General features: G+C 41.4%; 1 protein-coding gene across 1 annotated transcript in view; it reads right to left on the reverse strand.

Annotated features, from left to right (window-relative positions):
- Positions 1-17,400, reverse strand: part of ADAMTS9 (ADAM metallopeptidase with thrombospondin type 1 motif 9) — a 223,766-nt gene that overhangs the window by 121,094 nt on the left and 85,272 nt on the right. The window contains exons 14-20 of the mRNA XM_044675724.1: positions 15,433-15,614; positions 15,208-15,344; positions 12,554-12,671; positions 11,822-11,917; positions 1,520-1,686; positions 1,295-1,424; positions 806-932 (exon numbers count right to left, since the gene is read on the reverse strand). Coding sequence (XP_044531659.1) covers positions 806-932; positions 1,295-1,424; positions 1,520-1,686; positions 11,822-11,917; positions 12,554-12,671; positions 15,208-15,344; positions 15,433-15,614 — 957 coding nt within the window. The remainder of the gene's footprint in view (positions 1-805; positions 933-1,294; positions 1,425-1,519; positions 1,687-11,821; positions 11,918-12,553; positions 12,672-15,207; positions 15,345-15,432; positions 15,615-17,400) is intronic.

Below are 17,400 nucleotides of genomic sequence, written 5' to 3' on the forward strand. Positions count from 1 at the left end.
GGCTATGCCTATGTGGGACTCTCTCTTTAAAAAGTCACTTTAAATAGACTGTCATCAAGTCAGCTGGATGGCAATTAAGTGACTGACCCAAAGTCATATAAACATTATGTATCAGAAGACAGGATTTGAATCCAGGTCTTCCTGGTGAGGAAGAGGAGGAGGAAGAAGAAGAGACATGGTACATTATGTTTTGTAAAATACTTTACATAAGAAATATCATTTGATGCTTATAGTAATACTCTGAAGTAGGTTCTATTATCATTTCCATTACACGCTGAGGAAATTAAGACTCAGAAATGTTAAGTGACTTGCCCAGGGTTACATTGCAAGGAAGAGTCTTCCTGACCTTTATCCACTATTTGAATGAATTGAATTTCTTGTACCTTTCCCCCTACCAAGTAACAACACAGCCAGATGTGCATTTGTCCCCCCTTTCGTGAAGGCTACAGAAGTCCCCTCCAGCTCTAAAATTTGCCACTTCTATGATTTGGCACACTGCTATTGAATACAGTAATGAAGGTGCTCTATTTTGTTTTGCCTAGCACAGTCCCTGGCCCATAAAAGGCTCTTAATAAATGCTTGGCATGCTGGGTTGGTGTTGTCAATCTGCTAGACAAAGGAGGAGCAGGACATCTTCACAATATGGAAACCCTCGACTTGGAGAATCAGCTCCAAATGTTGGCTCTACCAACAATCAGCTCTAAGTTGGCAGCCACTGTTTTCCTTGAGAAAACAGAGAAGGATTTGAGAGTCAAGGAAAATATGAATGCCATAGCAATATGAATACAACAACTCGCAGCCTTACCTTAATTCGCACTCGGTGCCACAGGGTTCCGTGACTGGCTCTGGCTGAGGAATCCGATCACACCTTTGATCTGAAACTGTGAGCTGATCAGATTCTCTGGTGCAGACGGGTTTTCTCTTCCGTTCTCCTGAGTGAGGAAAGAAAAAACAACAACTCTCATTCCAGGAAAAAGTTATTCATTATGTTATCTACTAAGGAGAAGGGGGAAAGACTTCATTCAGATAATCTGACTTCAACATCTGGCCCTGAGTGGGAAAAAAGCAAACGTGGGTACTGAAGCAGAGATGATTATTTAGAGACTCATCTGTGTTTGCAAACCTGTCAGAACCAGTGAGGCAGGAAGCATTCTCAATTATTCAACCCAGGTTCAAATGACTGAGGACATGGAAAATGGAGATTTGAGTCCAGTGGGTGGACAGAGAACTCCAGAGACTGCCAGAAGGTCACCTATTCAGAAAACAAAGCAAAACCCAACCTCCAGGTAGATACCTTGGCAGAGTCTACTGCATGCCTGCCAGGGCCCATAACTGTTCCAGTAGAAGTGCTGAGGGCTGTCTTCAATTGGAATATTGAATGTGTAACGTACATCAGGATTATACAAATTACCCACTGAGAGGACCTGAAGCATGGACACACAAAAAAAGACAGATTGTTTCTGCATACCATCTTTACTAGGAAGAGAAAAGGCAGCTGATTTGGGCTCTAAAGCTTTACCTGAAGCAAAATCTCTTGTTCAATGCGATCTGTTGAATTGATCCTCTCCACTGCATTGTCCGAGCCGCTATACTCGATGACGGCATTCCCAATTCTGATTTCCTTTTTGGACATAGTTACGACAAAGTCTCCATTGAGTAAGAATTCTCCTTGGCTGCTGGATAATGCTAGAAAGAAGGATATTGGATTCAATGACCTGATTGGGGAGGGGGGCGGTGACCAGAAATGGGGACACCTCAAGCAGATATGGTAGGAAAGATCCCCTTGAACTTCTGAGTGCTCCAGCATTGACGGATCTCTAGGAAATTCTTTTTCTGAATATTCCTCTTAAATAGAAAGCCTACATGTAGCACTATGGAGTACTAAAAAGAAAAATATATATGCTTAAATGCATCCAACAAACATATGATTAGCATGTGTTAATGTAGTAAAGACACAAAGATGAAAAGGGGTATAATCCCTGAAATAATGGGTCTTGCCATCTGCCTCACTGCTGCACTCTTATGATTCTAGGGTCTTTCCACCTAACTTTCCACCATTTCTTTTATGTCTTATATGTCTTATCTCTCCCAATCAGAATTATTTGAGACCAGGGACTATCTCAATTTTCCTAGATGTAATCCTAGCACTTTGTTCAGTGTATGGAATACAGTAAATACTTAATAAATGCTTTTTCATTTATTCATTCATCCATTCATTCCTGAGTTTTCTTTTTTTTTTTTAATTTTTTTTAAACCCTTAACTTCTGTGTATTGACTTATAGGTGGAAGATTGGTAAGGGTAGGCAATAGGGGTCAAGTGACTTGCCCAGGGTCACACAGCTGGGAAGTGTCCGAGGCCAAATTTGAACCTAGGACCTCCCGACTCTAGGCCTGACTCTCAATCCACTGAGCTACCCAGCTGCCCCCTCGTTCCTGAGTTTTAAGACATATGCACACCTCAAAAATTTACTAGAACTTAGAACACAACTGATTTCACCAGTGTATAAGAGGGGATTGAGTCAAAGTTGCCTAAGAGTTGGAAGGGGGAATCATCACTTCTTGCTGGAAGTTATCAGGGAAAGAGTCCTTGGGCAAAAAGAAAGATTGTAACAGGAAGAGATTTAAGGGTAATCTTTTTAAGGTACAGGGCAAATTGGAGATGGGGAATAAGCTACTGGCTCCAGTGTACTATAAATGAATGGGAGCTCCTTGAGGATAGGAAATCTATTGTCAGTCAGTCAATAAGCAGAACAAAAATATTGGTCCATAGCCTACAATATGCAAGTCAAGTCAGTTAATGCTTATTAAGTGCCTACTATTTGCCAGGCATTATACAGGGGATACAAAGAGAGTTCTGGGTCTCAAAGAGTTCTAATGGGGGAACAACATATAAACAACTCTGGACAAACAAGCTATAAGCAGGATAAATTGTAGGTAATTAATGGTTTTTGCCTTTCTTTGTGGTACCTGGAACATGCCTCTAATACTTATTACCTTTGTGACCTTGGGGGAAAATCATTCCGTGAACTTGGGTCTCAGTTTCCTTATTTGTACAACGAGAAGGCTGGCTGGGCTGGACAATCCCTGAGGGCTCACCGGTTTCTAAATCAATGATTGTTAAGATCAAAACTACAGGTAAGATTGTGATGAATGTGGTATGGATCATAGGAAAAGGTTGTAGTATTTGAATTCACATATCTGAAGTTATAAATTATATGTGAAATATTGTCGCTAGTTCTAAAACAATAGAAATGAATAATAAAAATTTAAATAATAAGGCCACTTCCCAGGACACTTGTCACACTAATGCAGTGATTCACAAAGTGGGCACCACTGCCCCCTGGTGGCTGCTACAGCGATTCAGTGGAGTGGTGATGGCCACAGGTGCATTTGGGGGTGATGAATAACTGTAAGGGGGTGGTGATAGTATGTGACAGGGGGTGCTAAGTAATATTTTTTTCTAGAAAGGGAACAGTAAGCCAAAAAAGTTTGGGAACCACTGCACTAATGGAACCTAGTGATACAGTCTTTTAAAAATAAAAATGGGAGAAGATTCAGGATGGCTGAGAAATGTATTAATTCCTGTCTCTGAATTATAAAAACTAAAGTGAACAGAGGCAGTGTGGGATACATAATGCAAAGTGTTCAAGATTTGGAGCCAAGAAGATGGGGGTTCAAAGCCTTCTTTGGGCAGTTACTGGCTGTGCAACCTTGGGCAATGTTCTAAGACATATTGGCTATGGTATAAACTCTTACACTTCATGGACGGGGGGAGCTATCATAGGTGCTTACTGTGCAGCAACCTATTATTTCCCAATTTGCTAAATAACTGGGCGATGACTTTTAAAACTCAGCTGCCTCAGGAAATGGAGGGTTTCTGTTCACTGGAGGTCTTCGTGCAAAGCATGCATGGCAACTTGTCCTATCTGTCTGCAGAGTGGATTCTTGCTCCAAAGCTGTTGGTCCATTGATTTAGAAGATATACTTCCAAGACACCTTTCTAATCCCCTCATTGTACACAAGAGGAAGTTGGGACCCAGGGAACTTGGATCTTCACGGGCAAGGTCGCATAGCAATAAATATCAGTCCGGACTGGAACCCAGCTCCTCTAACATCAGAGCCAATGATCTACCCCCTGTACCAGGATGGCCTCTGAAACTCTAACCCTAAAATTCTGTGATTCTAAATGCTGATAAAAGTGAATTAAATATCTCAGAAGATAATTATTAGGTGCGAATTAAATATATCGAAAGCTAGACCCAAGAGAAAGTTCAGCAAGTTTGTGTAGGGGCAACTTTGGGGAGTGGAGGTTGAGGACTGGAGATGGTTTTGCTTTAACCCTCACTTTTGAAGGGGTTTGAAAAAATTTGAACAGTCAGGCCTTCTGCTTTAGCCCCTTAGGAAACGAATGATTTCCTGAAAACCGCCCCCATTGCAGCCGCACCACTTCAAACTAATGTGATTACAGGCTAATTTCCTGGGTTAGTTTCTCCGCTATTTCACCCATCACAGCCACGCTGATGCCGACACAAAGGCTCCCTCCTCGACAACCTTCCCTCCCGAGAACGACGCAAAAGGAGTCCGCCTTTTGACCACAAGCTCTGAGGAATAATGAAGCCTATTGCTTAGCAACTAATACCTGAACAAATCCCAGCTCCAGCCTTGCTGGGGGTGTTCAATCGGACCCAACTTAGGACGTATTAAACATTCGTCGTCGGGTTCGTTCGCTGAGCCTTCCTCTAACAGAATGGCAAACACTGACCTACCCTGGGCCTAATGTCAACGTGGAATTCTTCTCAAATTGTTAAATGATCACTCTGGGGTTCACTGGAACCAAGTCTCACATGTGGAAAACTCTGACTCAAGATCAAAGGAGGCACACTTGTCCCTGGCATTCCCAGAATATCCATTTTTTATAAAAGTTTCAACACACTCATACACACACACACACACACACACACACACACACACACACACACACCCCAGAATGCCTGTCCCTGATGACAAATCTTTAAATTTGCATTCATCCTTTACAAGGAGATTAAGAACCCTTCAATGAGAAATAAAAGGTTATCTGGCTGCTTCCTCTGAATACAGGGGCTTGACCTTGGTCAATTAAGTTGAAGGTGGACCAAGGCCACACTTGGAAGGAGATTATTTTTCAAGCAAAGAGAAGAATGGCAGAGAATCCCACTGCCCCTCTCCCTCTTTTAAAGAAGAAGAAAGAAATAGCTTTCTTTGACATGGCTTTCAGCTTGGTGGAAATTAATTCATAAAGCAGGTTGCATGTAGGGCCAATTGATTTCAATGGAAAATTCTAGCAGTAATGTATGCAGGATTCCACCATCAAACTGGGATCAGGAGGGGGGACTTGGTCCATTGTTGGACCGTAGTGTGAGTCACAAATCCGGGGTCCCTAATTTAAAGAAAACAATTAAGGATGCTCTTTGTCCGTCCCAAAATAAATGCAAAGTCTCAGAGTTGGGAGAGATTTTAGAGGCTATCTTATCCAACCTGAATCCGAGAAGGCATCCCTCTCTAATAACCTTGACAAATGAGCAAGCAGCCTTTGCTAGGAGGTACCTAGAGAAGGAGAAATCCCCACCTCCTGAGGGGTCCAGGCACATATCTAGAGAGTTGTAAATGATTAGGAAACTTCTTGATATTGAGCCTCCATCCATGGGAACCTCCATCCCTTGGCTCCTGGTTCTGGACAGAGTAGCAGGCCTACAGTTAGGAAGGCCTGATCATGAATCTAGTCTAGCTGAGTAAACCGGAGCAAATCACTTCATCCTCGGCCTCAGTTTTCTCAAATGCAAAATGGGCATGACAGCACCTACCTCACAGGGTTATCATGAGGTAATATTTATAAAGCACTTAGCCCAATGCCTGGCACATAGTAGGTGCTTAGCAAGTGTTTTCTTTTTTTTCCCCTTCCTTTCTTGTAATTCTTTTATACAGGATAAAAGCAGAATATATTGAGTAATTTTATTTATGTTTAATATTTTTTTCTCCAATGACATATAAAAATTTTAACATTCTTTTTTCAACTTTGGGCTCCAAATTCTCTTCCTTCCTCCCTCCCGCCTCCCTGACAGAGTAAGCAATCTGATATCGATTTCACATGTGCAGTCATGTAAAACATTTTTCTATATTCATGCTGAATAATTTTTATACAAAAGGTCGGCTCTCTTGCCCCTATTTCTTTTGGAATCAGAACACTGGCCAGCTAGGGCAGGGGTCGGCAACCTTTTTGGCTGTGAGAGCCATACACGCCACATTTTTTAAAATGTAATTTTGTGAGAGCCGTACAGTGCTCCCAGTGCCACTCCTGTAACAGCACCTGAAAAAAATGGACTTTATGGCTCCTGCAGAAAGAGCCAGATCTGGCCCTCAAAAGAGCCGACCCCTGAGCTAGGGAGTAGCTGCTTAAGCAGCAGATATACGTCACTCCTTACAAGGTCCAAGCTCCAGCCCCTGATCACTCTTCCTACATTTGACTTCTGCCAAAGTCTTCTCGCTCCTATGTTTGCCTCTATGGCTCCCTGATTTATTAGTACAGGATGTGACATAGCCATGTGCTAAGTGCGGTGTCCCCTCCCACCAAACAGACCATTCTCAAATAGCCTCAGTCACCAGCGACACACATATTCGATGTCATTTCCGTGGCAGATCTGAAGTGTAGGCAGGAGGGTGTGGTTGGGCGAACTAGATCTCTCTGCTATACGTTGTCCATCAAAACCTCCAGATGGAAAGATGACGAGCTCTCATACAGTAACAAGTAAGATACTAAGGTAAAAAGAAGAAAAGTGGGGAGAAGGCTGGGCAAAAAGCCAGTGGTCAAAGCCACAGAGCTTGTGCTCTATTGGCACAGCCTCCAAGAACCCGAGATCATCTCCGCCACATGACTTTACATCACTTTTAGGATCGTGAGGGATGTCACCATGAATGGATAAATCTGAATGATGACCCTGATGCACTCCAGAATCCCAAAGTATGCCAATGTGTCTGCATCATTAAAGAAATATTAAACCATATTTAGTACAAAAGAATTCTAAGTAACGGAGACAACGGAAATGCATTGCACAGAACCCGAGAACCAAAGAACTGGAAGAGGACACAAAGGTCATCTATGTCAACCTTCACCAGAATAAAAGTTGCCTCCACAAAGCTTCCAATAAGTGGTTTTTCAGCCCCTACTTAAATACCTGTGTGTCAGGAAACTCACAATTTCTCAAGCTAATCAACTCCACATTGGAACATTTCTGTTCAGAACAACTTCTATGAGGGATAGCTAGGTGGCTCAGTAGATTGAGAGCCAGGTCTAGAGACAAGAGGCACTGCCTTCATATCTGGACTCAGACACATCCTAGCTGTGTTGTGTGACCCTGGGCAAGTCACTTAACCCCCACTGCCTAGCCTCACTCTTTGGCCTTGGAACCAATACCTAGTATTGAATCTAGGACAGAAGGGTTAAAAAAAAAAAAAGGATGCTTTCCCTGTATCAAGCAAATTCCACTCATGGGTGCTACGGGTAAAGAATAAAAATCCCTTCTGCTACATAACAGGACAACTGTGATCAAATCTTCCCCATTCAGACTAAACAAATATTCACATTTCCTTCCACTGAATTTGGGCTTGGCAGGTTCTCCAGTATCGCTTCACTTTCCCTGGTTGCAATCTTCTCAACACTCTCTCTAGCTTGACCCAAGAGTGGCATCCAGGACTGAGACACAGTGACTCCAAATGGGACTTGGCCAGTAAAGAACCAGAGCAGAATCATTGTCTCCTTTATTCTAGACATTATGTCTCCATTCAAGCATCCAACAATGTCATTAGCTTTTTTGGCTGTCTGATTACTTTATTGACTCATGTTACGTTTGCAGCCCATTAAAACCACCAGAGCTTTCTCACTTCGTACTTATGAAATTGGTTTTTAAAAATATGTCCAGATCGTTTATACTCATCTCTAAAAAATTTTCCTTTATTGGATCCAATCCATTGAAATCTTACTGGATTCCATCTGTCCTCCAATGGGGAAAGCTGTCACCCTCAGCTGAATATCACCAATTAATCAACAGGCATTTAAAAAAAAAAAAACCTTACAACTGGTTTTAGAATCAATACAGTATCTTAGTTTCAAGGCAGAAGAGCTGTAAGGGTAAGCAATGGGGATTAAGTGACTTGCCCAGGGTCATACAGCTAGGCAGTATCTGAGGTAAAATTTGAACCCAGGATCTCCCATCTCTAAGCCTGACTCTCAATCCACTGAGCCACCCAGCTGCCCCTTCAACAAATATTTGGTAAGAATCTATTCTATGCCAGTTCCTGCGTTAGACACCAGGGGTGATACAGACAAATGAAAAAGACCCTGTCCTCAGGGAGCTTCTGTTTCCATTGTAATGTATCTCTATCTATACAAGCATGTATATCACCTACAAGCTTTCACTTGTAAAGTGGCTACTTGGGAATATGTAATCCATACAATATATTATAATAAAAGTTACAAGGTAGTAATAATATGACCACAATTATGGTACAAACATTAAAATTATAAGAAAACATACAAAATTATAACCTTAGCATTACAATTTTTAGGGGGAAGTACTTGGACCTGGAATGATCATAACAAGTCTCATGTAGGAGAGGATGAGCTAAACTTGGAAAGACATTAGAGACCATCATTATTTTTTTTTAAACCCTTTCCTTGGGGGCAGCTGGGTAGCTCAGTGGATGGAGAGTCAGGCCTAGAGACGGGAGGTCCAAGGTTCACATCTGGCCTCAGACACTTCTCAGCTGGGTGGCCCTGGGCAAGTCACTTGACCCCCATTGCCCACCCTTACCACTCTTCCACCAAGGAGCCAATACACAGAAGTTAAGGGTTTAAAAATGTTAAAAACAAAAACAACAACAACCAAAAAAACCCCTTTCCTTCCATCTCGGAGTCAATACTATGTATTGGCTCCAAGGCAGAAGAGTGGTAAGGGCTAGGCAATGGGGGTCAAGTGACTTGCCCAGGGTCACACAGCTGGGGAGTGTGAGGCCAAGAGACCATCATTATTGCTAGAACTTATATAGTGCTTTAAGGTTGGCAAAGCCCTTTGCAAATATCTCATTTTATCCTCACAATCGCTGGGAATGAGATGATAAATGTTTAACAAGCAGCTCTTTCAGAAAAATATATGTACAGCACAAGTGTAAGTTTCTTCTGAACTATGAACATTTTCTGTCATTTTCTGCAGTTTAGAAGATCAACAGAACAATCAATCGAGCCCTGATTTGTAGTATTTGCCAGTTTCTGAAGTGAAAATGTTAACACTGAAAATTTAATAACAGACTTTCAAAAACCACTTTGAACTGGCTCCAACACATCTCTCCTAGGAGTTGCTTACTATCATTTTCTCCATTTAGCGATGAGGACAATCGAAGCAAACAAGTTAAATCACTTGCCCAGAGACAAAGAGCAAAGTACGTGAGGCCAGACTGAGCTCAGGTTTGGCTGACTCTGGGTGCCACACTCTATGCATTATCAACACTGAAGGCAATCGACGAAGAAGTACATTCCAGGCATGGAACACAGCCTGTCCAAAGGTCCAAAGATAGAAGATGGACTACCTTGTGTGAGTGAGCAAGAGCAAGACCCCCACTTTGGATGGCCTATTGAGCACATGAAGGGGAATTATACAATGAGACGAGGAAGGTAGGCTAGGAGCCAGGTCAGCTGCAGACAGAGCAAGCATGCTTTCTATGGCTTAATTCAACTCATGATAAAAATGTTAAAGAGAACAGGACCAAGGACAGATCTCTGGCACCTTCCTGGGAAATCTCCCTCCAAGTTCACGTGACACTGTAGAGTCTAACTCTCTGGGCTGAGCCATTCAACTCGTTTTAAATTGAATTAAATCATAGTCCCCGTCTCCATCTTGCCCTCAAATGCAGCATAAGTAAAACAGTCAACCTGACTTGCTGGAATCTAAGCAGTCGTATGCCCCTGGCCCGAGTCTCAGTCTAGTTACCCTGTTAATGAAAGAAATGAAGTTGGAATCCCATCTCACCTAAGGAATCCCTCTGCTCTGATCCCACCTCAAAGCTATGCAACCACAGGTTAACACGTGAAGGCACAGTCTTGAAGCTGCAGTAGCTGGCGTGTAAAATGCTGCCTTATACACAGATACACACGATAAATAAATAAGCAAATATTTTTTAAATGGCCGGAACAGATGAAATTAGCATGGATTAATTTCCATTTAAAGTCACTTCCTGGCCATCATTGCCAATATCTTTTAGCTCTGGGAATACCTCAGGCTCAGCATTGTCTTGGTTGGTTTGAGGTCCAAGTCAACCTTTAAAAATAATTACATTAAGGGGCAGATGGGTAGCTCAGTGAACTGAAAGCCAGGCCTAGAGATGGTTAGTCCTGGATTCAAATCTTGCCTCAGATACTTTCTAGCTGTGTGACCCTGGGCAAGTCACTTAACCCCCATTGCCTAGCCCTTACTACTGTTCTGCCTTAGAACCAATAAATAATATTGGTTCTAAGGCAGAAGGTATGGGTTTAAAAAGGAAAAATAATTGCATTGGATCATTTCAATTCAGGGAACAAGAGGATCACAGAGTCAGAATGCATTCCTAGAGGCTGCCCAATCCAATCAATATAAGTTTAAAAAAAAAAGAATTCTCTTTATGCCATACTTGACAAGAGACCCCACAGTCTATGTTCAAAGAACCCTAAGAGGAGGGAATCCTTTAATGGAAACTTCTGAGACAGTCCATTCCACTTTGAGATCACCCTAATCATTAGGAAACTTTTCCTTGCTTCAAATCTAAACTTGCCTCCTTTGCAACTTCTACCCATTATGCCAAATTCTTCCCCATGAGAACGAGGAAGCCAAGTTTAATGCCTCCTGTGAGTGACAGTCCTTCAAATACTTGAAAATAGCCATCATGAATCCCCTGAGTCTTCTCTTCTCCAGACTAAACATTCCCAGATCTTTCTAATTCAGTCTTGGATGCTCTCTCAGATCCAGATATGACTTTAAAAGTTAAGCACAGTAGGGGGCAACTGGGTAACTCAGTGGATTGAGAGTCAGGCCTAGAGACGGGAGGTCCCAGGTTCAAATCGGGCCTCAGACACTTCCTAGCTGTGTGACCCTGGGCAAGTCACTTGACCCCCATTGCCCACCCTTACCACTCTTCCACCAAGGAGCCAATACACAGAAGTTAAAGGTTTAAAAAAAAATGTTAAGCACAGAAATCACCTTTATGTAGAAAGAACAGGAGACCCGAGTTAGTGAAAATTTGTATCCTAGGCCTGGTTTTCCCACTCATTATTTGCCAGGGCCCTCACTATGCCTCAGTTTCCTCACTTAACATTATAATTCTATAAAGTCATAAGAAGACAATAAGTGGCTGAACCAACTCAGAAGGTTTAAAAAAAAAACAAAACGCTATCTAATGGGAATAATGAATTCCCTCTGAACACCCATACCAAGCACATTAAAAAATAACCATGGGGTTATGGTCAGCTTTATTATTTTTTAAATTTTGTACTACCAAAATAAATTTGTATAGCTCCAAGATATTAAAACATATAAGCTTAAAAAAAAAAAAGAGCAGCTAAAAAAAACATATAAGCTGCAAGTATTTATTAGGGAAAAGAATTCCAAATTTAAAAGGGCATCTTCTTCATTGAAATGGTCACCCCACCCCTCTGTATGGTCTCTGAGGGCCTATTCAAACCACCCCCAACAGATTTGCTCATTGTTCCCATAAACAAGAACAGAAGTATAGCCGAAAGAGATCTACCGCCTGCTCATCTCACCTAGGTAATTGTCATCTTCTGCCTTCCCTGAGAAGCTGTGTTGTCGTACATCAATATTGGTAGCACCCACTGGAATCCGGACCACAGTGTTATAACCTAAAATGGTGATGATGATGATGATGATAAAAACGAAAATGAAAATAAGCAAATAAATAAATGAATAAATAAATAAATGAACAAATGACTAAGCAAATCAATAAATAAAAGGATAACTAGATAAATAAATAAATGAATGAATGAATAAACAAATAAATAAATAAAGAGGTGGAAATCATTTAGGAGGGTCCTGAGTAATTTGTTCCCTTTGAACGAAGAAAATATATCTCTTAGCAAAGAAAAAGGAGCCAGAATTTGAACCCACAAGCCAAATTCCCTTTGAGCAGTAGTTTTTAACAATCAATATTATAACAAGAGCATCATTTGGCTGATTTCACACTTGGCATTAATGCTTTTGTATTTCACATGTGGTTAAAAATGCTTAACTTTAGGGGGCAGCTGTGTAGCTCAGTGGATTGAGTCAGGCCTAGAGATGGGAGGTCCTGGGTTCAAATCCAGCCTCAGACACTTCCTAACTGTGTGACCCTGGGCAAGTCACTTGACCCCCATTGCCCACCCTTACCACTCTTCCACCAAGGAACCAATACACGGAAGTTAAGGGCTTAAAAAAAATTTTTTTTAAATGCTTAACTTTGGCATTTTGTTCCTCATGGTATTAAAAAAATAGATTCTTACCATAATGCACTGTGTTAAACGTTCCTGCCACAGTTTTGCACGAAGAGTTATCGCCACCGCAAACCCCACATTTATCTCTTCTCGCCTTTGAGTTTAACACATGATCACATCCAGCTTGCTGAAAGAGAGAAAACATTTGGATGAACCGTGAGCATGAAAATGAAAGATAACGAAGCACAGATTCATGCTGATAACCTGTTACTCCTTTCACCCACTCTCCATTCCTGTCAAACTGACCTGCCCACTATCTTCTACACATGACAGATCATCTCCTACCATTATACCCTTGTTCAGATAGTCCCTCATGTATGGAATGCCCTCCTTCTCCCTCCCTTCTCAAACTCCTCTTTCTTCAAAGCTCACCTCAGATCGTTCAATGGATGAAGCACTAGACCTGAGTTCATGAAGATTTAAGTTCAAGACCCATCTGAGGCACTTTCTAGCTGTATGACCCTGAGCAAGTCACTTCAACTCTTACTTCCTCAGTTTCTCCATTTGTAAAATGGAGGGAAATGATAGCAACTATTTCCCAGGGAGTTGTGAGGATAAAGGGAATTTTTAAACTGCTTTGTTGGTTTTACATGTGATTGAGGAAAAAAAATATAAAAACATTATAAATATAAATAATATAAAAAAGGAGCTTTGTACATTGTGGCACAATCAAATGTAATTGACTTTGCTACTAATAGCAATGCAAAGATCCAGGACAATCCCGAGGAATTTATGAGAAAGACGCTATCCACACTGAGAGAAAGAACTGTGGGAGCAGAAACACAGAAGAAAAACAAATGACTTATCACTTCTTTATATGGGTATATGATTGGGGGGGTTGGGTTTTAAAAGATCACTCTATTACGAATATGAATAATATTGAAATAGGTATAATCCAGTGGAATTGCTTGCCAGCTTTGGAAAAGGGGAGGGAGAGAAAATGAATCAGATAACTATGGAAAAATATTCCTAATTAATTAATTAATTTTAAAAAGGAGCTTAAAGGAATTATAAATGCTATAAAATTTCAAATAAATAAATGCTACATATTAATTTTTTTTGAAAACTCTTACCTTCTGTCTTTGCATCAATACTAAGTATCATTACTTTGTAGCTTTAAAAAATAAATAAACCCTTACTTGGTGTCTTAGAATTGATACTGTGAAGATGGGATCAACCATAATTTTTACCCTTTACAATACTAAGTATCAGTTCTAAGGGAAAAGAGCTGTAAAGGTTAGGCAATTGAGGTTAAGTGACTTGCCCAGGGTCACAAAACTAGAAAGTGTCTGAAGTCGCGTTTGAAACAAGAACCTCAATTTTCCAGGCCTGCTTCTCTATCCACTATGCCATCAAGCTACCTCTCTTGCTATTATTATTAATATGTACCTTCTCCCATATGAGGGTTTTTTTCTGATTTTTACATTTGATATTCCCTATCCTTAGAAACTCCTCTGCCCAATAAAAGATAAACTTCTTCTTAAGTCTATGAACTGTTTTGCTCTTTGTCTTCATATCCCTAGCACCCAGCCTTGAATACAGTAAGTGCTGTATAAATGTTTAATCGCATTATATTGAATTGAATAAATAAGGGATAAATTAAAATCCACTATTTTCTCCTAATTTCCTCAATACTGAGGAGAAACTGATTTTATCTCCTATGTCGGTTTTCCCTCCAATGATACAGATTGCAGACCACCCCCACCTGTCTCTGGTGACTCTTGAACAGGTTGTCCTATAAGTATGTCAGGAGGGGTCTACCTCATTTGGTGCTAGAAGCCACCTTCCTCAATTTCTCTGGCAAGTCTCTCCTGGCCTTTTCTCTTACATTAGATGCTCAGTGTTTAGAAAGCACAAGTACAGAGTGATCGAATGGGCAGCCTAATGGAACAAATAATGTAGCATGGAGATTGAAGGACAATAGGGAGCCAAGGAGGATCATGGGCCCATCAGACCTGACCCAATCCACTTGAAGATAGCCAGTTTAAGAGGGCCCCATGTGCCCTAGGGAGGGATCTATTGAGCAAAATGCTTTTGAAGGATGGGGTGGATCAGAATGTTCTTCTTCATTTAAAAAAAATTTTAGAAAGGAAGGTTCTTTAGGAAAGGATCTCTTGCTTCCATCACTTGGACATCCTGATTCTCCGTTCTCACCACCCATTCTGGAGTCTAACAATTAACCTTTCTGATTACTGAACAGTTTATCAGACACACTGAGAGCATTTCATCATTAACCAGACCCCCTGCCCTCTCCCAGAGTTCCAAGAGTGAGGGCTAGTTATACAAGGACACTCGACATCTCCAGAGAAAGGCACAGAACTGGGGAAAAGAGTCAATGGCATGGTCCTCCCAGGGTGTGCATCTGGACTGTGGATGCCTTATTTGTCCCATTCTACCTCTGGCTCCAAGTAGGAATAGCCAACGTATGAGTGACTTTGCATGCTATCCCTAGGTATGGGAACCATGCTCAGGAAGGAGGAGGCAAGGGAGGGCACATGCAAAGGGAATTCTATTTCCATGGAAGACAGCTGTGGCGGAACACAGAGGGGATTTTCTGCCATCAGCCAAGGTCTTCAGGCCATGTTTCCATTGTTCAGAGACTGCATTCAGCTACTGTCTGGCACTGTGCCAGTCCTCTGAAGGAAATGAATTACTGTACTCACCCTACAAAGTCCTTGAACACAGATATCATTGGTGTCTTGTCCACAGGGAGTGCCGTCTACCACCCGGTCTCGGAGCTGATAGTAGGCTGTATTTCCTGCTACCCTACAGAACAGCTTGCACCGGTCTTTCATTAAAACTAAGAAAGAGAGATAGGAAGAGAGGGGAATTTCATGCCTTGTCCCAGGGGCTACTTACTATGGAAACCAGCTTCCTGCTCTACTTACTTCCACTGTATTTTGGAACCCAGCGCACATTAGGAAGGAGGCCGTTGATGTTGAAATGCTTTCCATCAAAATGGGCACATTGCTCATCCCGGAAATCCCTCCTCTGATGAGGACATGGTTCAGTGTTGCAGGATTTAAACTTCATTCTGCGACCTGTGCAGTACCTCCCTCCATTTCGAGGTCTGAGAAAATACAAAGCGTCCTCCATATAGGAATGGGAGTTTTTTCTCCTAGAACCACCTTCTTCATATACTTTCTCTACTAGTATATATATATATATTACTGGTTTCATTAACTTCTGTGTGACAAGGGTAGGGTATGGTTTTGTTTTTTTGTTGGGTATATATATATACTATCTCTCTTAGTTTACTTTCTATTGTTCACAAGAGTTCCATGCCAGCTGTCTTGTGACCTCCAAGTTATGTGTAGACCTTACATTTTACAAGAGCAAAAGTGAGTTCAGAGGATCTGGAGACAGAAGAGACCTCAAAATATGTCTAGTCCAGTGATGGGCAAACTATCCCTGATGGGCCAGATGCGGCCCATCAGATGTTCTATCCAGCCATGAGACATTATTCCTAATCTGACAAATACAATGAGTAGGACACAATACAATGAAACTTCAAAAGAGTTGCCTTAGAAACAAGACTGACAGATGAGTATTTTCTTTCCTTTGGCCCCCTCTTTAAAAAGTTTGCCCATCACTGGTCTAGTCCAATCCCCTCTCTCTACAGAACAGGCGATTGAGGCCCAGTTAAATGAACTGCCCAGGGTTGTATAATACCTTGGAAGAACAGAATCCTAGCTCTAGAGCTAGAGGGAACTTCAGGACTTACAGAGTCCAACCTCCTGATGAGGAAACTAAGACTCAGATAAAGGGATTTGCCCAAGGTCACACGGGTAGTAAATGGCAGGTTACATTTGCTTTTTTTATTCTCCTTTTCCAGAGTGTGTCACTCCCATCCTCATATGTAATCTCAGATCATTAGTATGATTGTACCCTGTCCTTGTTCTTTGATGCTTGTAGCATGATAACAAAATAGGGATTGGGACTAAACCTATAATTTAACTGATGTAGGGAGCTCCTGGGTGAGGAAACTCCCTCTACCAATGCAGTCGCACCTTGTAGTCTCACAAAGATGGATGCCTAGAGGGCAGAGAAGTGAGAGGGTCACAAAGTTTGTAAGTGCTAAAGGTCTTCTTGGCTATACGACCAGTTAAAATGACTTTTTTAAAACTATAAAACTTCCAATTTTAGTAAATAGAATGATCTATGTTTTATTTTAGCTTAAAAAGAGCTCAGAGACCATATGGATTTCAGAGAGAGAGGGCCTTTGGAATCATGCAATCCCATTGTCTCATTTTATGAATGAGGAAAATGACCCCCTAGAGAGGTGAAGATGGTCTCGGAGTCACTCAGATTTTAATAGCAAAGCCAGGATTGGCCAATGACCCTTTGATTCCAAAGCCAAAGTTTTTTTCCGCTGCCTCTCAAATGGTGGGGATGGGATGGGATGGGGAGTGGAGGAGGGAGGGGGTAGGCAGTCAGAGTGAGCAGAAGCATACTGGTTTCATTAACTTCTGTGTGACAAGGGTATGGTTTTGTTTTTTTGTTGGGTATATTTTTTTTTTTGGTCTTGTCAGGCAGATCAGTGCAAATTTCAGCTCTGCGTGTAACTGTATGTTCATTTTCCAGATGTGACCCAGAGAGCAAATTATATAACACATCCTTCAGAAGTCAGGAGCTGGCCAATTTTACCAAGGAAAATGGAAGATTTTACAGATGTCTTCAAAAACACCCTTGAAGTTAATAGAAAGATTCCCACATTTTCACTACAGAATAGGTTATTTTCATAACCTTTCTGATAAAAATGAGTTTTCCTTAAAAAAGATAGGAAGAATAGGAAGAGGGAGAGAAAGAAAGAAAGAAAGAAAGAAAGAAAGAAAGAAAGAAAGAAAGAAAGAAAG

The sequence above is a fragment of the Gracilinanus agilis genome, chromosome 1 (genome assembly GCF_016433145.1).
Source record: "Gracilinanus agilis isolate LMUSP501 chromosome 1, AgileGrace, whole genome shotgun sequence".
NCBI classification, from domain to species: Eukaryota; Metazoa; Chordata; class Mammalia; order Didelphimorphia; family Didelphidae; genus Gracilinanus; species Gracilinanus agilis.